The sequence below is a fragment of the Salvia splendens genome, chromosome 15 (genome assembly GCF_004379255.2).
Source record: "Salvia splendens isolate huo1 chromosome 15, SspV2, whole genome shotgun sequence".
Classification (NCBI taxonomy): Eukaryota; Viridiplantae; Streptophyta; class Magnoliopsida; order Lamiales; family Lamiaceae; genus Salvia; species Salvia splendens.
In genome coordinates, this window is record NC_056046.1 from 4024355 (window position 1) to 4049305 (window position 24951).

At 42.1% G+C, this 24951-nt stretch overlaps 4 protein-coding genes across 4 annotated transcripts; 1 reads left to right on the forward strand and 3 right to left on the reverse strand.

Moving 5' to 3' along the window:
- Positions 1-10: 10 nt before the first annotated feature.
- LOC121768802 (polyvinylalcohol dehydrogenase-like) lies at positions 11-2278 on the reverse strand. The gene is made up of 4 exons (XM_042165357.1): positions 2208-2278; positions 1665-2134; positions 775-1375; positions 11-569 (listed from the first exon to the last, which is right to left on the reverse strand). The coding sequence occupies exons 1-4, from the start codon at positions 2271-2273 to the stop codon at positions 126-128; spliced, it is 1581 nt and encodes a 526-aa protein (XP_042021291.1). The 5' UTR covers positions 2274-2278; the 3' UTR covers positions 11-125.
- Positions 2279-13079: 10801 nt separating this feature from the next.
- LOC121768119 (galactose mutarotase-like) lies at positions 13080-15166 on the forward strand. The gene is made up of 5 exons (XM_042164493.1): positions 13080-13355; positions 13440-13489; positions 13948-14071; positions 14199-14306; positions 14397-15166. The coding sequence occupies exons 1-5, from the start codon at positions 13193-13195 to the stop codon at positions 15026-15028; spliced, it is 1077 nt and encodes a 358-aa protein (XP_042020427.1). The 5' UTR covers positions 13080-13192; the 3' UTR covers positions 15029-15166.
- An 8-nt stretch (positions 15167-15174) lies between these two features.
- LOC121768117 (serine/threonine-protein kinase PBL34-like) lies at positions 15175-19395 on the reverse strand. The gene is made up of 6 exons (XM_042164492.1): positions 18446-19395; positions 16870-17207; positions 16641-16776; positions 16266-16402; positions 16054-16177; positions 15175-15975 (listed from the first exon to the last, which is right to left on the reverse strand). The coding sequence occupies exons 1-6, from the start codon at positions 18657-18659 to the stop codon at positions 15467-15469; spliced, it is 1458 nt and encodes a 485-aa protein (XP_042020426.1). The 5' UTR covers positions 18660-19395; the 3' UTR covers positions 15175-15466.
- Positions 19396-22075: 2680 nt separating this feature from the next.
- Positions 22076-23739, reverse strand: LOC121769398 (homeobox-leucine zipper protein ATHB-13-like). Its single transcript, XM_042166195.1, has 3 exons — positions 23290-23739; positions 22824-23203; positions 22076-22552 (listed from the first exon to the last, which is right to left on the reverse strand). Exons 1-3 carry the CDS (start codon positions 23351-23353, stop codon positions 22223-22225), a joined length of 774 nt encoding a protein of 257 aa, XP_042022129.1. The 5' UTR covers positions 23354-23739; the 3' UTR covers positions 22076-22222.
- Between the last annotated feature and the right edge of the window lie 1212 nt (positions 23740-24951).

Sequence of the window (24951 nt, forward strand, 5' to 3'; positions counted from 1 at the left end):
CCATATCAACTTTTTGTGGGATAAATAAGCCCCAAAAAATTTAAGTACGAAGAGAAAACTAGTATGAATATTCAGGCTGAAAGTTTTATTATACTATTTGGTTGCATTATTAGTAACATGGGAGCTCAGTTTATGCAGAAGGCGAACAGAAACGATCCTGCAGTGAAGGACGGAATCCTACGATAACCGTGGCCTACAAAAGCACATCCCTGGCTCACCGCGAAGCCCCCGTACACGGAGGCTCCCGTAACGTACGACCACAATATTTCACCGGATGCAGCATCTACAGCGTAAACCGGCCCCGTCCCATAAGTGGAGCCAGCAAACATCACACCGTTCGCGATAGTGACAGGACCACTAGCAGAGGCCTTATCCGGAAGCGCAGTTGACCACAACACCTTCCCCCTCCCGGCCTCCATCGCAACCCACCCGCCCCCTGTCGTCACATTCTTTGACGGCACAAGCGTGAAATTCTGCTGATTGCTGTTGGCGATATTGGTGTAAACCCTCCTCGTGTCCGTAGCCGCTCCCCATATCCCTCCTCCACCAATTCCTCCCGGTCCAGCTTCCTGCAACGATATTAAATTTTGAAATTAAACTGTCGGGTTGCAAACTTATACCACATCAGAAAACAAAATTTAAAATTTTGAAATTAAACTGTTGGGTGCAAACTCATCTCACGTCAGTGAACAAAAACATAAAAATTTGAAATTAAACTATTGTAGTGCAAACTCATCCCACATCAGAAAATAACAGAGACAGGTGATTTCTTACAGTAGACCAGAGTAAGTTTCCGTTTCCCCGGTCGAGTGCCCACGCATACCCGCTTTTCTGGACCGCAACGACCATGTCCTTTCTAGTGCCGTTGGTGTTTACAGTGAGCATCATTGGCGCTTCCCCAAAATCTGCGTCCGGGTTGGGGCCCTGGGGGCAGTTCGGGATGGAAGGATCGTTGCATGCGAGGAACCACACGTCGTATCCTCCGAGCTGTCTGAACCACCTGATCCGGCCCGAACCTAAGTCGAGGGCTAGGATCGAGTCATAGTGGATGTCGGGGGCGATGCATTGGTCTGGTTGGGTCGGAACAGTCTGATTACCTTGGTTTACTTGGCAGTCTTCGACACTCTGAGGGACGGAGTAGAGATTCCCGGTGGCGATGTAGACATGGTTTCGTCGTTCATCAATGGAGGGGCTGCTGCCCCATATTGCAGCTCCAGCGTAGTCTCCTCGTCTTCCGTTGTTGTCCGGAAGCATATAAGTTTGCCATAGAACCGTTCCGGTCTTGATGTCTAGCTTCGCGAAGCTTCCTCGAAACGTGCAGCAGTTTTCGATGCTGGAAGCTTCTTCTAGTGATGAAACGCCCACGTAGAAAGCTCTACGAGACGAAGATATATGAATTAGATTAGGATATTGAGCTTTAATAACTAAATGCAGACAAAAAACAGCGTTGTTTTGTGAGTTAATAAAGAGATGATAAAGTATATATATTGTGTTGTTTCCATTTTAGTAAATGTATTGTTTTTTTAATAGGATAACCCAAAAGGAAAAACGGTTTCAGTTTTAATATATTTACCTACAATAAAGAAATATGTCAAGAATTAATAACATTATAGCAAATTTACGGTAATTAATTAGATGATGACAAGAATTCCGAACCGATGTACCTGTTGTAGTAAGTGCCAGACATGGTTATAAGAGAGGCAGGGTGCTTGTCGAGCTGTCGTTTCCACACGAGTTCTCCTGTAGCCCTCCGGACAGCGACAACATAAGCCGGGCCATAAATGGCGACGATGAGTTTGTCGCCAGCTACGGTGGGGTTGGCTCGAGCTAGCAAGATGGTGGAGTTAAAGGTGGTGGGATTAAGTCCGGTTAAGTTGTGCAGATTCTTCTTCCAAACAAGGGAGCCGTCAAGTTGTCTCACAGCGAAAATGTGACCGTCCCAGGTGGGGAAATATACGACACCGTTATAGACCGCAGGCGTGGCTGTTATGTCGTGTCCCGCGTTGAACTTCCACTTGAGACGGAGGCGGGGCGCGGTCGAAGGGCTGATCTTCTTCTCCCCCTCTGCGTATCTGTTGTTGAAGATGTCGCCGCCGTGGTTTGCCCAGTTTCCTGCAGGGAGAGAATTCTGCAACTGCATTCGTGCAAATTAAATGAAATAGAATTATTGTATGTTTCATTGATTTGTAGTAAGAGATAAGACTTACTGATATAGCACACTGTAGCCAACAGATTACTGAAATGAGGAGAATTCTATGATTAATGTGTGCCATGGAGTTTATAGTACTTCTTAATGAGTATCATATTCATAATTATGCTCCAATTTATACAAAATTATCGATCTGCAGTGGTTGACTTTTCCTCTAATTATATTGTATTATTTGCGCAGGCATTAAGCTGACAAATGACAATAATGTCAGATTGGAATTAATTATGTCTACCAAATGAAGAATCATTAGGAAATAGGCGGCTGCTGCCTGCTAATTCCATCCCCAACTAAAAAAATATGAGATTTAAGAAATTGATATTTAATAATATTGATGGGGTGCGTACTAAACAAGCCCAACAGCAATGACGGCCCATCAGCCCAAAGCCCAAGGAAGAGTATGAGTTCGGCATTACCAAAGAGTTCGGCCTCAGCCTACAGCTCGGTAAAAGCCAACCAATCAAGCTCTGCTCTCAGGTCGGCATCAAGCTCTACTCTCAGATCGGCAACCAACGGCCCATCAGCCCAAAGCCCAAGGAAGAGTATGAGTTCGGCATTACCAAAGAGTTCGGCCTCAGCCTACAGCTCGGTAAAAGCCAACCAATCAAGCTCTGCTCTCAGGTCGGCATCAAGCTCTACTCTCAGATCGGCAACCAACGGCCCATCAGCCCAAAGCCCAAGGAAGAGTATGAGTTCGGCATTACCAAAGAGTTCGGCCTCAGCCTACAGCTCGGTAAAAGCCAACCAATCAAGCTCTGCTCTCAGGTCGGCATCAAGCTCTACTCTCAGATCGGCAACCAACGGCCCATCAGCCCAAAGCCCAAGGAAGAGTATGAGTTCGGCATTACCAAAGAGTTCGGCCTCAGCCTACAGCTCGGTAAAAGCCAACCAATCAAGCTCTGCTCTCAGGTCGGCATCAAGCTCTACTCTCAGATCGGCAACCAAAGCAGTTCGGTCTCAGTATTCGACCGAACAAGGAGTTAGTGGACCCATACAGGATTTCCACAACTTCCAACACACCCACTACCACGTGGTGTCAACTCAGGCCACGATCGTAGGCCATGACCTACGCTACATCCACGATCTTAGGCCATGACCTACACGACATCCACGACTTAGGGTGGTGATGCAAGCCACGATCTTAGTTCAATATATAAATAGAACTTAGATCTGATAGACGGGGGTTAAGCTCTCTAGAGATAAAATATCATATAGCAAGTCTGTGTTGTAAGCTGTAATCCCAGATCAAGCAATACAATCTTGCCTTCCCTTCTTCCCGTGGACGTAGATTTACTTCAGTAAATCGAACCACGTAAATTCATTGTGTCGTAGTCTTTATTCTCTACCAGCATTTACTAACATCAGAAATTCGCGGATTCATCACTGGCGCCGTCTGTGGGAATCGAACCCACGACCACATGGTCATCTAGAGAAGACAAAAAGAAGCCCGGTCATAGCGATCAGAGGCATCCTCGCCGAACACCTTCTCCACTAAAGGAGGGATAGCGGTCATCCGAGGTGATCAAAAAAGAGCAAGTGTTTGCAGATTGCGCTTAAAAGTGCCGAGCAATCAGATCGGCACCATCAAGCATAGCAATCAAAGCAGCCGGAGTCAGAGGCAGGCGAAATGACCGAAGTCACACCGGAGCCGAACTCGATGGTGTACTGCACTGAAGCCTTGATTCCGGTTGAGATCGGCATACCCAGTTCCCGAACTCTTAATTTCTCAGCAGAACTGAATGAGGATGGACTGAGAGCCGAACTAGATCTGGCCGAAGAAAGAAGAGAATTGGCCTGCATAAAAGCAGCCAAGTACAAGGAGCAAGTAGCCCGGTATTATAACCAAAGGGTGAAAAAGCTGCAATTTCAAGTGGGAGATCTCGTCTTGAGAAACAACGAAGTAAGCCGAGCAGAAAAGCTGGGCGAACTCGAACCCACATGGGAAGGTCCATATCGGGTGTCAGAAGTCCTCGGCAAAGGGTCTTACAAATTGACTCACGGGTCAGGAGCACAAGTACCCCGAACATGGTACGTTTCCAACCTCAAAAAGTTCCATTTGTAAGAGACAGTCCGGTCTGTCAGTCTTGTGTCTAGTTCGGTCCTAAGGCTATGTGCGTTTTTGTCTCTATGTGCTTTTTATTTGTCTATATGCGTTTTGTCTGTCTATGTGCGTGTCGTCTCTTACAAATGTTACTGAGGTATCTTGTTCTTCGAAGGCTGATCCCCTTCTTAGAACATATACAAGCCAACGATTGTGAGTCAAAGCTTCTAAAGAGGATACAAGACCACAATTCAGCTTAAACAAGCAGTTCGTCTGAAACGAACTGCAATAAGCCAACGATTGTGAGTCCAAGCTTCTAAGGAGGATACAAGACCACAATTCAGCTTAACAAGCAGTCCGTCTGAAACGAACTGCAACAAGCCAACGACTGTGAGTCCAAGCTTCCAAGGAGGATACAAGACCACAATTCAGCTTAACAAGCACTTCGTCTGAAACGAACTGCAATAAGCCAACGATTGTGAGTCCAAGCTTCTCAGGGAGATACAAGACCACAATTCGGCTTAAGAAATAAGCACTTCGTCTGAAACGAACTGCAATAAGGGAAAGTCCGATCCACGCGATAAACCTCGCCGAATTAGGACGACCAAGTTCGGTCAAAGAAGTTTACCTCATAAGACCGAGGACGACCATGTCTAGTCAAAGAGGTTTACTGCATAAGACCACTTCGGTTAACTGGGAAAGTCCGATCCACGCGATAAAACTCGCCGAATTAGGACAAGGGAAAGTTCGATCCCGGCGACAAAAATCGCCAAATTAGAACACAAACCAAGTCCGGTCAAAGAAGTTTCCTTCATAAGATCAAAGACGAGTCCGGTCAAAGAAGCTTACTTCAAAGTCCAAATACGAGTCCGATCAAAGAAGCTCACTTCATAAGACCGATGACGAGCACGATGAAATTGTTTCGCAGAACTGTAAGTAAGCAGTGATAAAAGCGAAAGGAAAAAATTTCATTTATTAAATCTCGTTCGGCAGACAATTCAGCTCCCCTACGAGAAGGCATTACGCCATTACAAAGGACTATTCTACTGTCCTCGGTTGCTAAAGTTAAGCCACCTATCTGCAAAATCCTCTGGAAGCCGAGTTCGGTTGTTCCGAGCAGATGAAGAATAAGCAGGTCGACGAGATGCTATCCTCGACCCAACACCTCTTCCGCGAGCCCCAGAAGCTCTAACCCCTCGGCGATGAAGAGTCTCTGCAATAAGCATCTGCTGATCTTGCTCGCTCATAGTCACAACTCCTCGGCGAATTTCAGTCCGTCCCTGTCTTGACGATTCCGGTTGCTCCTGAGCCCGTTCTCGTCTTGACGTTTCCGGCTGTTCCGGAGTTCGTTGTTGACTTGGAGTAGGATTTTGAACAAGGGAACCAGAGGCTTGATCTGGAGTGCGAGCATCTGTTGGCGGGAAATGCCTAAGGAATCTCTCGATTGAGGGACGCCGGGAAAGAATGATGTCGTACCGAGAAGCCCAGCGCCGTAATGATTTCACAACTTGTTGGCAAGCCGAGCTCTCCAGCGCATTGTTCCTCCGGAGTACATGATATTCCTCCCACAGTTTGTCAACTCGACTCTGAACATCTGATATGGTCACTCCCCCGCGCACACGGATGTAATCCTCGTACGCAGTCCTCTCAGCAATGGTCGTATTCAGCTCGGCCTCCAGATCCTTCTTATCGGACTCTAAGTCCTTATTATCGGCCTCCAGCTTCACTAAACGAGCCAGAAGCTCGTCATTCTTCGTCTGATCGGCTATAGCTCTTTTCTCAGCTTCGTCTAAAGCCGAAGAGTACAGCCGTTTCCAGTGAAGTATCTCCATCTCCTTGAGTACAAAGCAGCTATATTAGTTCGGCAGCTGTACCGAACAGATAGTAAAATACAACAGGAATAAAGGCGAGTACGAAAAGCTATACGAAGACAAGTGTAGAGAATTTTTCATTCACAAGGAAAATTTTTTTACACTAGGAGGGCTTCAAGGCCATTTTACAAGGAAGAAACTAGACTAAGAGAAGGGAGACGAAATCATACTCCGCCAGCTTCGTCTCCGGCTCCTCGGTCTGGTTCAGCTTCTTTCTCCTGAGCTACCTCAGCCTCGGCCTCGCATCCTGCCGGCCTCGCCTCCGCCTCCTGATCGGCTTCCTTCTCCGGATGCCCGGCCCGCTCGACTTCGGCCTCCTGCTCCAGCGGCTCGGCCTCACCCTCTCCGTTGTAAGTCGAAGCGGGTGAAACGGGTCCCACGGAGGCAAAGATAGCCTCCAGGTTCTCGTCCCGATCAGCTCGACAACTCCGGACTCGGTCTGCAGAAAGCAGGACCGAGGATGAAGCGAGCTCCTCAAGGAGCGGCAGATTCTGAAGCCGAGCTGCTATCTCTCGGCTGTACAGAGGCAGCACGACGTCGGCCCCCTGCTCGCCCTTATCGGTAATTAGCCTTACCAGACTACCGACAAAGGCCGAGAACTGGCCGCTCAAAAAGAGTTTCTCCGTGTAAACACGGAGAGCCTCCCCCTGGGCAGCCACGGCGGCAGCCTCCTTCTGAGCCTCCCGGTGCTTCGTCTGCTCTTGCAGGATGATGAGCTGGTTTTTGGCTGACCGGGCTTCATCCTGAGCCGAGATCCTAGCAGCTCGGGCCCTCTCAAATTTGGCCTCAGCCTGTTCGGCCAGACTACGAGCAAGATGCAACTTCTTCTGTATCTCCTCGTAGTCGTGGGATGCTTTGGAGAGCTCCACGGAGACGAGCTTGGCTCTCTGAAGATGAACAAGGAAAAAACTCAACAGAATGGCCATCAAAAAATGTGGAAAAGAAGCCAAGTCAGAAAGCTTACCTCCACAAAATTCGTCGGCCATTGAAAAGGCTCAGGGACGTGTTCCGGGATGTCTGCAACCACCTCGGAGATGACCAGGTCTTTCCCCGGCACTCTTGGGGACTCATGAAATTTCCCCTTCCCTTTAGCCGAACACGGCTCCGGCTCTTTCGGATCCGAAGAAGAGGTTTTTTGCCTCTTCGGATTCTTCTCGGCTTCAGACGCCGAGCGAGGGGCTCTCTGCCTCTCCGGCTCCACAAGCTCGGAGGACTTTCGGATAGCCTTATTCAGCAAGTTCACTGTCAAAAAACAACAAAGTCAGATTTTCTTCGTTAAAGCAGTAGAGCATAAAGATAAAGAGAAATCCTCACCCTCGGCCTCTTCGTCCGAAGACGAGATGTCGAACACGACGTCGCCCTTGACGAGCTCAGACTCCGTGTATTGTTTCCTAACTATGGGAATCTTGTTGAGCTCGCCATCGAGCTCGTCCAACGGTTCAGGCCGAGGATGACGGATAACGGACTTCGGCCCTCTCCAGGGAAAACTAGGAGCCGCGGTCCTATCATAGTAGAAGAAGCGGTTTTGCCACTTCGGCCACTTCGTTTTACAAAAGGCCCTAAAGGGCTGTACAGGGATCAAGTAAAACCAAGACCCCTTCCTCTTAAATTGAAAGAATTTAAGGATCGCCTTCAAAGACAAATCCCTTCCTAACTTACGGAGTTCGGCAGCGAAGGCCGACAAGTGCCTCCAAGAGTTCGGAGTCACCTGGCCTAAAGGAAGCTGAAAAAAATCTAGTAAATCTATAAAGGCAGAAGGGAGGGGGAAACGAAGCCCGCATTCTAAGCAGGCCTCGTACACGGTGGCGTAACCCTCCGGCGGGGAGTCAGCCCTATGATCACCGTCAGGTACCACCGCCTTCCCCCCAGGAAAAAAGTATTTTTCGGGTAGGGATATCACAGTATCCTTACTCAAAATACTATGGAAATACTCTACGGTCTTCTCCCCGGACTCTTTCCGGCCAGAAGACCCCTTACCGCCTCTCCTACCGCTACCCGACTCCGAAGAAGAAGAAGAAGACATTTTTCTTACTTTTTGAAGGTGAAGAAAGTCTGAAGAAATTCTTGAAAGCGGAGAGAGAATTTTCGCAAAAAAGAGAGAGTGCAGAAGAAGCAGTCGCAAAAGTGCTTCAATGATGAAGAAAGGAGGTATTTATCAGATTCGGCGAAGACTTCAAAATCGTCGCACCGTTTCGAATCCCACCTTTTCAGGATTCAACGGCCGGATTTTACTGTCGCATTTAATGCAGTCACGTGCAAGGCACGTCCCCTGACATCAGCCTCCCCCTTGCCTTTATCCAGAATGCCGAAGTGACTCACTTCGCCGAAGTGATTCACTTCGCCCTTCGGGGGGGGTAGTGATGGGGTGCGTACTAAACAAGCCCAACAGCAATGACGGCCCATCAGCCCAAAGCCCAAGGAAGAGTATGAGTTCGGCATTACCAAAGAGTTCGGCCTCAGCCTACAGCTCGGTAAAAGCCAACCAATCAAGCTCTGCTCTCAGGTCGGCATCAAGCTCTACTCTCAGATCGGCAACCAACGGCCCATCAGCCCAAAGCCCAAGGAAGAGTATGAGTTCGGCATTACCAAAGAGTTCGGCCTCAGCCTACAGCTCGGTAAAAGCCAACCAATCAAGCTCTGCTCTCAGGTCGGCATCAAGCTCTACTCTCAGATCGGCAACCAAAGCAGTTCGGTCTCAGTATTCGACCGAACAAGGAGTTAGTGGACCCATACAGGATTTCCACAACTTCCAACACACCCACTACCACGTGGTGTCAACTCAGGCCACGATCGTAGGCCATGACCTACGCTACATCCACGATCTTAGGCCATGACCTGCACGACATCCACGACTTAGGGTGGTGATGCAAGCCACGATCTTAGTTCAATATATAAATAGAACTTAGATCTGATAGACGGGGGTTAAGCTCTCTAGAGATAAAATATCATATAGCAAGTCTGTGTTGTAAGCTGTAATCCCAGATCAAGCAATACAATCTTGCCTTCCCTTCTTCCCGTGGACGTAGATTTACTTCAGTAAATCGAACCACGTAAATTCATTGTGTCGTAGTCTTTATTCTCTACCAGCATTTACTAACATCAGAAATTCGCGGATTCATCAAATATCAAAATATAATAAAGTACATGAACTACTAGTAAATTTATGTTATATTTGGCCTTTATTCCGATGATCCTGTTAAGCCACCAAAATTCAAATATTAATTTAGAGTTAGGATTGGAATTTCTAACACGATCAAATTTCAATCAGATTAACATGGAGTACCAATTAGCCTAAAATTCGATATGCTGGCGTAATTGACATATCCACCGGTTCATACTGTGGTATTTTATAATTATAATGCTATAGTGATCTAGAAGCTTGGCTGCTAGTTTTTTACTATAATAAGTTCCAATAAAAGCTAAGCACGTATTTCTTCTTCTCTTTAAAACAACTCAAACTGCAATTTAAAAATTAATTGAATACTAACATATTATTAGACCAATGCTTTAGTTTAGCTTGCACGCATTCCTCCATAAACTAAGCAAAAGGGATTAACCTAGGGAGTTATAATTGGGGTAGATGTATATATTTCCTAGCTATTAAAACTCTCTTATCAAAGTCAGAGATCTTAATTATCCTATCAACTTACACTATTTTATAAGGTAGTTTATACGATGTGGAAAGTTTTGTTATATGTATAAAAACGACATGAAAATATTAACGTTGACTAGCCTTTTATGTGCAAAAAAAAACTTTTTTAGACTAATCAATTATCAACTTATAATGAAACAACCCAATAAGATATACAGATCATTTATGAATTCATCAACTCAGAAAAAAGTGATAATATCAACACAAAGATTTAGGAATGCTTCAAGAATTTGAATGTAGCACATTTCAATACAGACTTGGCCAAAGGTTAAAAAAGTATAAGCAGAGAAGACTTCCAAACAAGGTTGCAGGCCTTAGTGGAAACTGAAAAGCATAAAGTCGTTATTGCATTATTATATACAATTGTTTTTCATATTTTTGAAGAAACCAAAGAATCATAAATATTCTACTTACCCTAAGAGCATCCGCAATAGCACCCGTCCCGGCGGACGTTCGACCGGCGTGCCGGACGTCCGCCATTGTGCAAAGGTGACGCGGATACAGACGTCCGCTGCGGACATCGGAGTTCCGCGGCGTTCCCGGGACGTCCGCCATTGCGTTGACCCCACGGACTTCCTGATTATTTTATTATTTTTTTTCTAAAATTCTATAAATACGGCCCGTTGAATTTCATTTCATTCTCCCCACTTGTATTAACGAGAATCTCTCTCTCTCTCTAAAGACTTTTCTTTCGAAGATAAATAGAGCACCACGATAGTGATTCCCCCGCCACGAGCGAGTCACAGGGACCGATCTTTCCCATTGGCGGAAGTACCCCAATGTCCGCCACGATGTCCGGAATGGCGGGGATGATGCTCGGGTACTACAACATGTACCCGCCTTGGTATGAGATGATGCCCCAAATGCCCGGGGTGAGTGCCGGAATTACCCCAATGCCGGGGATGATGCACGGAATGCCGGGGATGATGCCGCCCCAGATGCCCGGGATGATGATGTTGGGGATGATGCAGGACTCGCCTGTCGCTGCGGGGGGAGTATGCAGGGGGTCCCCCAATCACCGGTGGACAATGTTTATTGCCCCTATATGGATTTACTGTCGACGGACAACCCCCCGAGTACTCCTCTCGAGACTCAGTTCACTGGCATCGAGATGTTCTCGATGGAGGAGTTGGGGCTATCTCCTATCCGGGATTCTCCCACAGACGCACCAACGGCGATAGAGAGGAGGGGGAAGACATGGAGAGGGAGGGGCAGGGGACGGGGCACTACCTCGCCTGCGGCGGGGTACGATGGTGAGGCGGGGGAGGGATCCAGCGGGAAAAAGGGGACCGTCTGGAGCACAGAGGAGTGTATCGCGCTTGCGAAGGCGTGGATCAGTATAGTGGAGGATCCATATATCGGGGCTAACCAGCATATCGACAGGATGTGGGGGCGCATTAGCCAAAGTTACCTCCAATTCAAACCGCCAGAGGGGAAGCCTCACAACGGAGAGCAATGCCGAAAACAGTGGGAGCGGCTGAAGAAGCATCTCAGCCGATTCGCCGGCATTTACACAAACAACCTCCGCTCGGAAACCAGGGCATGTCTGCCGAGGATGTGAAGCTTCTGTCTCACCATCAGTTCAAATACGCTGCGGCGGGCTTCGGGGAATTAAAATATTGGGATGTATATCTTGTGGTGCAGACTTCGGCCAAGTTTACTGCGGGTGTTGAATCTGGCTGGCCGAAGCGGACGAAGATCAGCGCTTCCGGGGAGTACAATAGTAGTGCTGGTTCCCACGAACTCCCCCCCCCCCCCGCCGAGGCAGAGTTCTCGACACCTTCATCGTCGGCCCGCCACCGTCGCCCGGTGGGGCAAAAGTCCGCGGCGCGGATGGCGATTGGAAGCGCCAGCGGGTCCACCGAGGCCCAATCGGCAGCTCCTACCCAAAACGATCCCGAGCTCCCCTCACTCGCCCGCGTAGCGCAATATGAAACTCTGTTACGTGCAATGGTTGAATGGCGGACATCGACCGATCGCCATTACAAGTCGTCGCTGAAGGATATCATCAACAGTATGCGGCGCGATTTGGGGTTGGGAGACATGGCGAAGAGTGGCGATGAGGGGACTACCGGCGGGGACGACGAGGGTATTGGCGGCGAGGAATCCGAGGAGTGAGACGACGGTTTTTTTTAACTATGTAATTTTTTTTAATAATTATGTATGTTTTTTTGTACTATGTATGTTTTTTTTGAATAAAATGGTTGCAATTTCTCCGTATTTGTGCCGAAATTTTAATTCCATAAATTGTTTAATTTGGTGAATTTTTGAATTTTTATTATTGTGGGAAGTCCGTCGGGATGTCCTTGGGGATGTCCACCACTGTGCAACGGGATGTCCTTATGACGTGGCAGTGCAGTGGAAGTCCTTATACATGATAGGAGGTGTTTTTGAGAAGTCCGCGAGAATATCCGACGAGACATCCGCACCACTGCGGATACCCTAAATATCGATATCCGTATATACAGAGTCCACTCTCCAATAGCACATGTGCACTATCATAATACATCCAAAATGCAATCATTTTTCTATTTATTAATTTAGCTCCAACTATTTCATCTCCATTTTCGATGTAATTCCATATGCAACAATATTGTTTATATTTCAAAAAAAATATTCATTTTTAATCAATTTAAAGTACTTTTAAAATTAATTTCGCTAAGCATTGAACTATAGATGTTTCAATAAGCATTTTGCTCATGGGAAAATTGAGATTTATTTTTTAAAATTCGTAACTTTTACTATCGGTTTTGAAAGTCGTGGGACACATTAGAATTTGACTAAGATTTATGATTCTTTTTTGATAATTTATCCAAAATGAAATGAATAACAACATTTCTTTCTGAAGATAAAATGCAATTATCTCTTTGAGGTGGTCTCATGTACGTTTCACCACATCATGAATTATGGGAGATAAAAGCATAATCACATTAATGCATCTCTTAAATGCTAAACTCATACTTCATCCGTTTTATTAAAAATAAAATATTTAATTTTTGGTATGAAATTTTATTTAGTGTTATTTTATAAATTAATAAAAAAAGAATAAAGTAAGAGAGATGAAAATGTAGAAATGATATTACTTCTTTTTTAGGAAACATTTCATTATTAATTGGATAACTAAAAAAGAAAATTGTTTTATTTTTAACCATTTAAAGAATAAGGAGTACAAGTCAAACTTAGCTGCCATTTCTTGATTACAAAATTAATAAAAAAAGATTTATATATATGTATATATGAAGGATTAGCTGACTTTAATTGATCTCCACTTTTGTCGGGTTATAATAATCCGAGGTTTAATATATTAGCAACATGCTAATCACTCCATGTATGACTAGTAAACATAAATTAAGTGTACTCATTCCTACAAAAGGGTAAAGGCCAGAGCTAGAAGCTGTGCAATACAATACAACCATACCAACATGTCTATACTTCTCTGTTTCTTGTTTTTGGCATTTGGGAATCTCGCAAATGCCTCAAAAAATGGTGGGCTCGCAATGTATGAGATCAAGAAAGGCGATTTCTCTCTCAAGGTCACCAACTACGGTGCAAGAATCGCCTCTCTTGTTCTTCCCGACAAACATGGTCTTTTTTTTTTCTTGTCTGAGAATGCTTTCTTTTCTTGGTTTATTTGCCTCAAAGATTCAAACTTTTTTCTTGTTTTTATAGGAAAGTTGGGTGATATTGTGCTGGGCTATGATACTGCGGAAGAATTTAAGGTATGGTGAATCTACCTCTCTCATGTTTTTAGATATTATTTACTTTCTGAGCTTTCTAGGCTCATGGTTTCTGTGAAATCTTGAATCTTGATTTATCATCATTATTAGTTTATTATTTGTTTGTTTTTTTGTGTGGTCATATTTGATCTTGAATGCCTCAAGTCATCAAAGTCTTCGGCTTTATGTCTTACTACTTGATAGTAGGAAAAGGACATTTGAACCAAAGGAGTAAATGGATGGATAAGGTCTACAAAATAACTAATCCTTTGTTAATTTATGTTTAATTTTGGGTAAAAATAACTTCTTTATCTCCATTTGTTGCGATTGATGATGTGTTCAACCTTTTAGCCGAGGCAACAGCTATGGCTATGGCATCTAGAGACTAAAACCTTACAAATCTTGTTCTTTGTCTGTGTTTTACTTTTATATAAGTTGTGTTACTGAACAATTGGCTGCAGAATGATACCGGTCACTTTGGAGCCATTGTGGGAAGAGTAGCTAACCGCATTGCTGGTGCTAAATTTACTCTAAACGGGACCGTATACAAGCTTGAAGCGAATGAGGGGAAGAACATGCTCCATGGTGATGATCATTTCATCTTCTCCTCATGATTTATTCAATAAAAAAGGACTTAAATATGAGCTTTGAGTTAAATGTCACCTTTGATCAATGTGTTGTCCCTAACCTTAATGCCATTGTCTGTGTTTAGGTGGGTCGAAAGGGTTCAGCCAAGTCGTGTGGAAGGTGAAGAAGCACGTTAAGTATGGCCGATCTCCTTACATTACACTAACATATCACAGTGTTGATGGAGAAGAAGGTATGTTATGAAATTAGCAATGATCAAGAATGTTGCCCTTATTTGTACAAGTTTGTGGCTTGCTCTGAAACCTTAAATTTGTTTTAACAGGTTTCCCCGGTTCTGTTCTGGCCTCGGTAACCTATGCTCTAGTGGCCCCTTACACCCTGGTTGTGAAAATGAAGGCGAAAGCTCTAAACAAGGCTACCCCGATAAACCTAGCCCAGCACGCCTACTGGAACCTCGGTAACCACAACAGTGGGAGCATCCTCTCTGACTCGCTGCAGATATTCGCGTCCCACATCACACCAGTCGACCAGGGGCTCATCCCAACGGGAGAAATCGCCTCAGTGAAGAAGACTCCTTACGATTTCCTCAAGCCCCGTGTGATAAAAGGCCCCATCAAGGACCTCCCCAAAGGGTCGAGGGGGTACGACATCAACTATGTGGTGGATGACTACAAGGGGCTGAAGATGAAGCCGGTGGCTGTGGTCTACAACAAGAAGTCAGGGAGAGTGATGAAGGTGTCAGCCAATGCCCCGGGCGTGCAGCTGTACACAGGCAACTTCATCGACAATGTGAAGGGGAAGGGCGGGTTCGTATACCAGTCTCATGCTGCCTTGTGTTTGGAGACTCAGGGGTTTCCGGATTCCGTCAATCATCCTAATTTTCCTTCACAGATTGTGAATCCTGGACAGATTTATGATCATCGTATGGTGTTTGTGTTTACCACAAAGAAATGATGAGGCTATGTTCGTTTGTTGAAACTTTTGTACTAATAAAAGTGGAGAGATGCAGCATTAGTCTCTTTCTCCATTTCCTGCATTATAACATTGATGAATGTTCTAAGATATTTGGATATTTAATTTGCATTTAAACAATCCAGACAAGTGAAATAAATAGTATACTCAATATTAAAGATAGTTCAAAATAGAAAATGAGTTTGGCCAAAATGCCATTCTTCTTCATGTTCAAACACAGTAACTGCACAACCATCTCTCTATGTTTTTAGCTTACTCATCTCAACATCTCAACAGTTATGAGCAAGGTGAAAAAAGAGCCTCCATATCAACGAATGTCTCATCTCTCTACATGGTAATAAAATAAAAAGCAATCTCTCAACCAGAAGGAGATGATGATCTTGGAGAAGAATGAACAGCAACGCGACGAGACAACTCCGATCAGGGCTTGTTAGCTAACGGAGATCGCAGAGGCGTGATTTCTTGATATGGCGAGCCGTAATACCTGTTAGGCATGGATGGGCTCCTCGTCGGCTGCTGCCCGTTTCTCGTCTGCAATCTACCTCCAGTTCTTGCATTCATGGTCACGCTACCACGGGCATTGTTCATCGCCTGAAAATAGGACGAGGAGCACGCCATGTCCTTGAGAGCTGGCAGCGGCTCCAGAGCTAAAACTATCTCGCTCATCGCAGGTCTAATCTTGGCATCCCGGCTGAGGCAGCGAGCAGCCAGCTGCACAGTTTTCTGCGCGCCTTTAACAGAGAAGCACCCCTCCAGACGAGGATCAATCAGCCTGTAGAACCGCCTCCTCTCGTCGAGGTAAGGCCTCGACCATTCCACCAAGTTGTGCTCGCCGGGAGGTCTGCTCTTGTCCATGGATCTCCTCCCCGTCAACAGCTCCAGCAAGACCACTCCGAAGCTATACACATCACTCTTTGCAGTGAGATGACCTGAGCAACGAGACAGTGTCTGAGAAACCATTATCACACACATGAACAATTCACGCAGCAAGAGGAGGAAGAAGTTACCAGTCATTACATACTCCGGTGCAGCATAGCCATATGTTCCCATCACACGGGTTGACACATGCGTCTTGTCTCCCTCAGGCCCATCTTTGGCAAGTCCGAAATCAGAAAGCTTTGCATTGTACTCCTTGATCAACAGTAATAGAGGGAAGTTTAGAAAATTGAGAAAGCTAAGGATAGGATTCCATGATCTTGAAAGATTTAAGACATCATACCACATCTAGCAGAATGTTTGAGGTTTTGAAATCCCTATATATAACAGGTCTCTCTGCTTCTTCATGAAGAAAAGCAAGGCCCTTTGCTGCATTTAGTGCTATCTTCATTCTTATAGCCCAAGGAAGAGGCAAGGATCCTATACATCAGAAGAAGTGCAATTGATAAGTGCATCACAAACATAAAATTGAAAATAAAGAACAATGAAAACCACAGGCATAAGTAACACATGCTTGCAAACAATCATTAACAAAAGCAAGCAAATTCTTGAATTAGATTTCACACTTAAAGCTACAATCTGCACAGAAACTATTTGAGCATGACTAAACCACAAATATTGAAACCACATTCATTGTATATGGAATAAAGATACCTACTCTTGAATAAGTGATTTTCCAAGCTGCCCCTTGCCATGAATTCGTAGACGAGGAGCCTTTGGTCATCCTCTATGCAATAGCCAATCAATGTAACCAAATTTGGATGGATGAGCTCACCGAGATAATTTATTTCAGCCTGCATTATTATAGAACCATGTGAATGAAATGTGAATAAGAAGCTCGAGTCTCTGAAATTGAAGAAATAAGATAAAGGGAAGTAGTCTCGTACTAGCCACTCTTTATGGCCTTGAAGTCCGTCATGATTAAGAGTTTTGACAGCCACAGTAAGCCCTGTACCGGGCTTAACAGGCGTGTTTCCATTCTCATTGACCCAACCCTTGAAAACGCAGCCAAAGCCACCCTCCCCAAGGAGACTGTCGGGCCTGAAACTCCTTGTGGCCAGCTTAAGCTCATTGTAAGTGAACTTTCGTAGCTGAGAAGATATTTTCAGTTCCTCTTCTATTTTGGGAGTTGATGGAACGCTTTCAGCATTGCTTGTTGCTGAAGATGATACTACCGGAACAACTGGTTGGTCTCTACTTGTCTCATTTGTAGATTTACTTTCCGCTGGTGCTCAAAAGTAACAAGAATAGATGAGTTCAAATCCAAGTTAAAAATGCAAAGATGTTAGTACTTATCAACACCCAATAGTTCACAAGCTCAGTTCAAACAAGTTGATTAACATTTTTGTCAAAAAAAATTGATTCATTTCCATAATTCCATTTCCCGAGAGATTCTATAATTATAGTTTCTCATATTAGGTTCTAACATATATAAAAAATACTAATAAACCACCATGAACCATGCACAGACAGGAGATGCAACCGTTACATGTAAAAGCCACGTGGAGCTCAGCACAAGTTTAACCTAGTAGTACAACTACAAGTTTCATCATTTCCCTTTAGGCGTAGTATAACTAGAATAGCAGACACGCGTCACACGCCTTAAATTAGTTTCCCCAACGATACAACTAGTATAGTTGACTCGCGTCACGCGCATTAAATTAGTTTCCCCACCACTAATTCCGATCTAGAAACAGAAACAAATCAAAACAAAATCAGCAACCACGTGTAACTCGTACTTAATCTATGTTCCCTAAGTAGTATTGTAGACCAAAGAACCAATCAACTGTTACACCAAAAAGCCACATGGAGGTCAGCGAAAGTTTCACCTAGTAGGAATGCTGCCAAGATGTTATTTCAAAGGATCATCTACAGCGTAACACAACTAGTACAGCTGACACGCGTCACACACCTTAAATTAGTTTCCCCAACACTCTCATTCCGTTATTGAAACAGAAACAAATCAAAACAAAATCATCAACCACGTGTAACTCGTATGTGATCTATTTCTATGTACCCTAAGTAATGTGTGTAAAACCAAAGAACCAGTTCCAACAACGTACATCATAAAGCAACGAGAAACGCTGCATACACGCTAAAAAAACTTATGAGGCAACTTCATCAAGACAGCAGCATATCCATCAAAGATACAAACAAGAAATCAGCAAGCCCAAACAGCCATTCTTCCAGCAAGCGCGACTTAAGCAAACAACTAGATCTAACACAAAACTACATAGCAAATGCAGTAACAAGGATAAACACAAACTTAACATCCAACCATATAAGCAGATACACTAAAATTTATATTTGTAACTCCAATCAAGTTGTCCAAACCACAAAATTGATAACTCCACAGCATACATTCACATCAAAGGACGTCTAATAGTACTAAAGAACAACAACACAAACAGAATCAATTCCCCAAAATTTCTTGAATAGAAAAGGATGATTTAGCAAACGTACCATACTGTACGCTAGAGCCAGAGCCAGAGCCACTAACAGAGCTATCAACTTTGGTCCTTGCAGACAAACAGCGCCCAAAAAATCGAAATTTAAACCAACAGCTACCTACCGAAGCATCATCGTCGCCATCACCATTAACAATTTTTCTCATCCTGGCCTTCGAGTTTCCCACATCCATATCAACCTTATTCATAGCTTTAGGAACTAGCCCCATTTTTTTCCTCCCTCCAAACCCTAGAATTTAAATGCCAAAAGTGCAGAATGAGCCTCCAGACTACCAAAATCCCACTTTTATCACTTTGCCCTCATCCGAAAGATTCTTTTTTCCTTGAAATTTTTCCAGTCTGTATTTGTGGGCTTAAAACCGGGGCGACTTCCCTAATCCAAAGATACCAAACTAACAGTATACGACAAAGGATTAGAAAAAGAAACCGTTCAAACTTGCTTTAACAAAATTCCATTAATTAAATTACAAAGATTGCATTTCTATTGAAAAATATTCAAGAATCAAAAGAGAGAAAACTCAAGCCCAGGTGACGAAAACTCCCCGCGGCGTCTCAAAATGCAATTTTGGGATCATTTATGCAGAGATTTGAACATGCAAAACGACGAATTGCAAATACGAAAGATCAATGCGCAAATTCGAAGCATCCCTTTTCGAAATGCTGCATTCAATCTCTCACAGTTCAGACTTCAGATACAGCCCCTCCCTTTCATCGCATTTCACACTCTCAAAGCAAGAAAATAACAGCAATGCGAAACGAGCCCATTTTCAACACTGAAAAAAACATGATTTTCTTTAACCAAATAAAAATAGGAGACGCTGGGACACGAGGTGTTCTCGAGGCTAAACAAAAGAACAAAGTTAACTATTGTGTTAGTGGGAGTGTGTGTTTGGAAGAGAGAGAGGGAAGGATGGAGGAGAGAGAAACGTGCGATTTTGCGTGAAAAGATGTGAGAGAATGGACGTGGATTGAGGGAGGTTGAAATTCACCGAGCTGTGACGGAAAATGCGTGAAGCTCGAATGTGATTAGTGGAAAGGTGGAGCACGTGGGCCCCTTTCTAATCTATTGGGTGGTGATATGTTTGAAATTTGATTAGAATGGCAAAAACTAAAGAATTTATCTTTTCCTTTTTTCTTTTTTCTTCTGGGATTTTTCTCCTATTGGACAAGAATTTACTCTTTTCTAAATATATTTGCTTTTGTTTGTTGTAATCTTTTTGTGAGATTTTTATTAAATAATTGAGTATTTCTTTCTTTTGATTTGCTTTAGTTTATAATTTTCCCTTTATTAGCTGGATCTCTAGAATTTGGAGCGTGAATTGTGTGATTTGTGAGTCTGCAAATGCTTAGCATAAAAAAGGAAAAGAGAATTAATGTTTGAATTCAATGTATTGAATCAGGAAATTTGGTATAAATGATGAGGACTTTGTAGTTTTAAGCTTTAAATGCAGCATTTGGTGATTTACAATTTTTACATTGATTCAATACATATAAACTTAGGAGTGATATCAATCATGTAGTGCATAGTTTCAAATTTGGATCAGAAGTTTACTTGATTTTTTTCTTGCATTTTTTAATTTTGTATGTATGTATATTTACTTACGTCGGGGCTACAAGCACAAGTGAATAATGTCGCACACGGTAATGCATAACATTGAACCAAAAAAACGACATATATATACATTTGAAAGTTACGGCTTCTTACTTAAAGGATTTCACAATGAAATTAGAGTAGATATATCGATATTTTTTCAGTAGATTGATAAGAGAGTAGATCGAGAAAGAAAACAAATGATCGATGCAAAAATGACGTGTTTTGTAACATGCATGTGTTTCGTCTACAAGTGCTATAACTTATCTCTTCATGCTTGAGGCGATTTCATCCTGAAGTTATAGTATGTCCATAGTTTTGAAGTTGATTGACCGAAGAAGTTGAGAAAGAAAGCAAATGATCAATACATAAGATTGATTTTGCCGGTTTATATAGTACGAATGAAGAAGGGATATGAGAAAATGAGATATGTGTTGGTTTCCATTTTTTTTGTATGTATGTTTTTATTTACAAAATGCTTATTCTTATTTTTCCGCGTAGGCTCCAATATTGACAGAAATATATTCATGTATTATTATTAGATTTGTGTCACATGCATCTGTAATGTGTTTAAAGATTGAAGATTTTGTAGAGGTTACTAATTCAGTATTGGGTCCATATATGATATGCAGAGCTTTTAAACTTATCAAATTTCTAAAATGGGCTTTTTATATTTGAGGTAACATATTGGGCTTTAAACGAACCTTAAATGGGATAGTCCACATTTATTGGGTAACAATAATTCGACATATAAATTTTCGTACACTGCTTTTTTCTTATTTTAGGTTGGAAGGCATTTTATTAAATGTAATCCAGTCTATCAAACTTTGTTTCTTACTTTCATTTTGTAATTTTTTGTATGCTAGTTGAATTTTGTTCTAATTAAGTTATCTAATTACTTTTATTATTTGATTTTTTATTAGTTACTCTACTACATAATACGGAGTATACTACTTAGTTGTTAGGATTTATATTTAACTTTAATTTATTGGAATAAAAGTAAAGTATGATCACTTGCAATACATATCCGAAAACAATGTAATAGTAGCTAGCTCAAACAAAATTTAGTCTTTCTACAGAAATTCTATGATAATATTTTTTCATGAGGTGCCACAATTATAGTTATATATACAACCATTGGAAAACCTATTTTGCAGTTCACTAAAAATCTAAAGCCAAAAAATCCAAATAGCATCCAACACATGACACAAGCAATAGCACACCAAAAACCTCTAGCTAGTTCCATGAGATTAATTATTTCGTTTCGATAGATGCTTTTCTTGTCACACACAAACACAATCAACATCTAAATTGATTTATAGTGGAAAATATAAGAGATATTTATCACCAATGTTATTTAGTATATAATAAAAAATGAAAATGGTACAGTACAAACGTGGGGATTCACATGAGTGTTGAATTTGTTGAGAGATGCAATCTCAATGTTAATCATAAAACGACACATCTTTTTATCATAATTGGACACTACCATTTCCCAAGCAACTCTCCTATTTCTGTTTTCTTCCCTTTCCCATCTCTTTGGCTTCTTCCCTCTTGGAATTTGTACTTCATTTCGATTCCCTTTCTTTTCTTTCCTTCTACAAACATTAATTAATTACAAATTCATTTCTTTTTTTTAGTTTATCCTTAATTAATATTCTTGATCATCACCATCGAATATCTGCATCTTCTAGGAACCTTCTCAGAGAAACCCTTTTTTAATTCCTTTTTTACAATGAAAATTGCCATCACACAATTGTTTATACTGTTAAAGAAAGTGATGACTCCATGGAATTGGACATTTAGAAAGTTGAAATGCTGGGAATCTTGTTTTTTTATGCATAAACCATGGCCCATTGCCAGACTACTAGTCCCACTCTGCCTCATTTTCATATTTGCATGTAACATGGATCTCTCTTGTTTTATATATCTAATGTCACATAATTTATCAATTAATCAAAATTATGACTTGAAAGAAAGCTGGAAATCAACTATGCATTCAAGAATTAGTAAAAAAAAAAAAACAGTGTGGGGTGGGAATAATATATCTATCGCAAGTTTAATTAATAATTTCAAGAAAAGGGAAAACAAAAAAAATGTAATCTTGAAGAAAACACATTATAGGCAAATTGAACAAGAAGAAGAAGAAGACACCATTTCTCTTTCCTTTTTTATTCATAATTAATGGAAATTCTGTTGTTCCGACCATGGCCAGAATTCCTGCGTTTCTTCGATGCCGGCAAACATAGTGCCGAAGCACTCGTTGGCCGCTGGCATACTTTGGTGCTGCTCCGGCCTCCCCGAGCCGTGCAGGAGCTGCGTCAGCGTCTGTGGCGGCGGAAACATGGAGCCGTGCTTGTTTCTTTGATTGTACATTGCGCTTTCTGTGGCCGTGGACGTCTTAATGTTGACCTCGCAGCTCGTGTCGCTCCCGTTGCTCCACGAGCCCTCGTTGTCCTTGTTCAAATTGATCGCCCCCGCGGCCGACTCCCCGCCTTTTAACCCCAATAACTGTTCAAATCATAAATTTTGATCAAATTCTGGTCAATCTTAAATTATTTTTTTTTCAATTTCAATAACGGTTTAAATCATACTAGTAACATTTGATCAAATTCTGGTCAATCATAAATTATTTTTTTTTCAATTTCAATAACGGTTTAAATCATACTAGTAACATTTGATCAAATTCTGGTCAGTCTCATAATTTTTTTAAAATTTTTAAATTTCATGATTTAAATAGCTATCGGATACACAAAAACCCTATTATGATGATTTAATTTACCTGGGTTTGGAGCTTTTTGTTTTGCGATTTGAGGACGTCGTTGTCGGCTTTGAGGGCTTCAAATTGTCTCTTGAGAACGTCGTAGTCCTTCTCCAACTGCTTTGTCTTCCACCGGGCCCGGCGGTTTTGGAACCAGATGGCGATCTGACGTGGCTGGAGGCCGAGGGCCCGAGCCAGCTGCATTTTGCGTTCGGGCTCGAGCTTGTTCCCGAGCTCGAAGCTCTTCTCTAGGGCCTTCACTTGCTCCAAGTTCAGCCTCCGCTTCTTCTCCCCCAGCAGCTGGGAGCCGTCGTCCGAGCCCTCGTCGTCAGCGTGGAACTCCTCGGCCCGATCCATGCCCGAGAACGACATGGATCTCCTCATCAGGAAATCCGGAACGCCTGCAATTAATTCACAAATTATTACATATGAATCGAAAACCCTAATTTTGGAAAGAGGAAAAAAAATGGTGATCAGATTTTTTTACCGTGGAAATCTTGTGGAACGTCGTCGTGGCTTCGGAACATGGAATCTGCTGGCACATAGGCCATGGATTGTGGTGGAGGAAGGAAGGAATGATAAAAAACACACACACACACAAACACACGCAGTGGGTGTGTGTTTGAGTGTGGAATTGTGGAGGTAGTGGTGGTGGTGGATATTAGGGGGAGATTTTGGAGTGAGAGAAGAACATGGGTGGCAAGACTGGAAGCCAGCGATTATCTCTGTTGAGACAGTGAGAGAGAGAAACAAAGAGAGAGAATATGAAATGTTATTTATTGCTCACTACATCTTTTTTTTATCATAGTAAAAAATTAGGGATTCTGACATCTAACTTATGATCATATGATTAATGCAATAATAGGGTGGGATTAAAATATGGGAGGTGAAAAGGTGTTATGGATAAACAGTAGAGTGTGTTTTGTTTGAAGAGCATAATTGTGTTTAGATTTTGATATAATGAGTGTGTTGATGTATAAATTCATATTGATATAATGAAAGTGAATCCACATGCATAGCATTTGCATTAGTTACATACAATTTGAGATTATTCAATTTATTACACCGATTTAAATCGTTCATATCCAGCTGATATTGTTAGGTAATTATATTAATGCATTCTTATTTTATCATTAAATTTGAAATATGGAATGTGACTATGGAGGACTGTTAATTTGGACATTTCCTTTGCATATATATGTAGTGTCTATATATGTCTTTTTTTCTCAAATAAATTATACTATTATACGAAATTTTGATTTTTTTAATGCAGAGTATGAAATTCGTGATTACTCCACTTTGTTGGAATGGAAATGGACAGAAAGAAGTTGTATAGTCATCGAATAAGGAATATTACAAAATAAAATAAAAATCACTTATATCAATTTTGAAGCACCTTTCAACATCATCGTGGACTCAAAATAGTTTTTGTTATTTTTATCGGAATTATTGCAGCTTGAGCATTTTTTATTAGCATGGAACGTGAAATGATTGAAGAAATACAAAGGAATGTCTACAAATGATACCTATAAAGCTCACTATTAACTTAATTTAATATTATGTTGATATCGTGGTTTGTTTTTATAACACTTATATGTGTTATATCGATAACATGCATGAAGATGTACGAGCTAAGTAAAATAAATTGCAAAATAATCATCTCTGTATGTAAAATTACAATTTATCACAAAAAAAAATTACACGACAAGAATAATTAAGTACTTATTTATATGCTAAATACCAATACGTAAAAGTGTAAAACGCATCAATACCCTCTTGCTAAATTCAATGGAATATTAGCAAAAATGGTGTGGTTTTATATTGCACAAAATATCAATCAATGCAAGGAAATTTAGTTACAAAGAAGAATGACACAGTCTCTCTATTTCCCTAACCTCACACATTCTATTTCAACACATCAATCAATTTTTCTAACAAAAATGATAAAGATGGAAATGGTGTTAGGCAAAGGATAGAGAAATGCAAGAATTTTGAATGGCAACAAAAAAGAGGCTCCCCAAATCAAACAAGCCTATGAAAGTTGGGTGAAACCTAGAGCTCCCAAACGTGGAAATGAATCTGCACTCACTCAATAGTAACCACAAATGTCACTCTCATATGTTTGTTAATATCATAAGCACTATAATTT

Bases quoted from the DNA above. Each gene is read 5' to 3' on its own strand.
- LOC121768802 (XM_042165357.1), bottom strand. From the start codon at position 2,273: ATGGCACACATTAATCATAGAATTCTCCTCATTTCAGTAATCTGTTGG. The intron at 2,135-2,207 runs GTAAGTCTTATC...GCACGAATGCAG, and splicing joins GGCTACAGTGTGCTATATCA to TTGCAGAATTCTCTCCCTGC. The intron at 570-774 runs GTAAGAAATCAC...ATATCGTTGCAG, and splicing joins GAAACTTACTCTGGTCTACT to GAAGCTGGACCGGGAGGAAT.
- LOC121768119 (XM_042164493.1), top strand. From the start codon at position 13,193: ATGTCTATACTTCTCTGTTTCTTGTTTTTGGCATTTGGGAATCTCGCA. The intron at 13,490-13,947 runs GTATGGTGAATC...AATTGGCTGCAG, and splicing joins ATACTGCGGAAGAATTTAAG to AATGATACCGGTCACTTTGG. The intron at 14,307-14,396 runs GTATGTTATGAA...TTGTTTTAACAG, and splicing joins CAGTGTTGATGGAGAAGAAG to GTTTCCCCGGTTCTGTTCTG.
- LOC121768117 (XM_042164492.1), bottom strand. From the start codon at position 18,659: ATGGGGCTAGTTCCTAAAGCTATGAATAAGGTTGATATGGATGTGGGA. The intron at 16,403-16,640 runs GTAGGTATCTTT...TCTGATGTATAG, and splicing joins GGAAAATCACTTATTCAAGA to GATCCTTGCCTCTTCCTTGG. The intron at 16,178-16,265 runs GTATGATGTCTT...CTGTTGATCAAG, and splicing joins CAAACATTCTGCTAGATGTG to GAGTACAATGCAAAGCTTTC.
- LOC121769398 (XM_042166195.1), bottom strand. From the start codon at position 23,353: ATGGCCTATGTGCCAGCAGATTCCATGTTCCGAAGCCACGACGACGTT. The intron at 23,204-23,289 runs GTAAAAAAATCT...AATTAATTGCAG, and splicing joins CGTTCCACAAGATTTCCACG to GCGTTCCGGATTTCCTGATG. The intron at 22,553-22,823 runs GTAAATTAAATC...TGATTTGAACAG, and splicing joins ACAAAAAGCTCCAAACCCAG to TTATTGGGGTTAAAAGGCGG.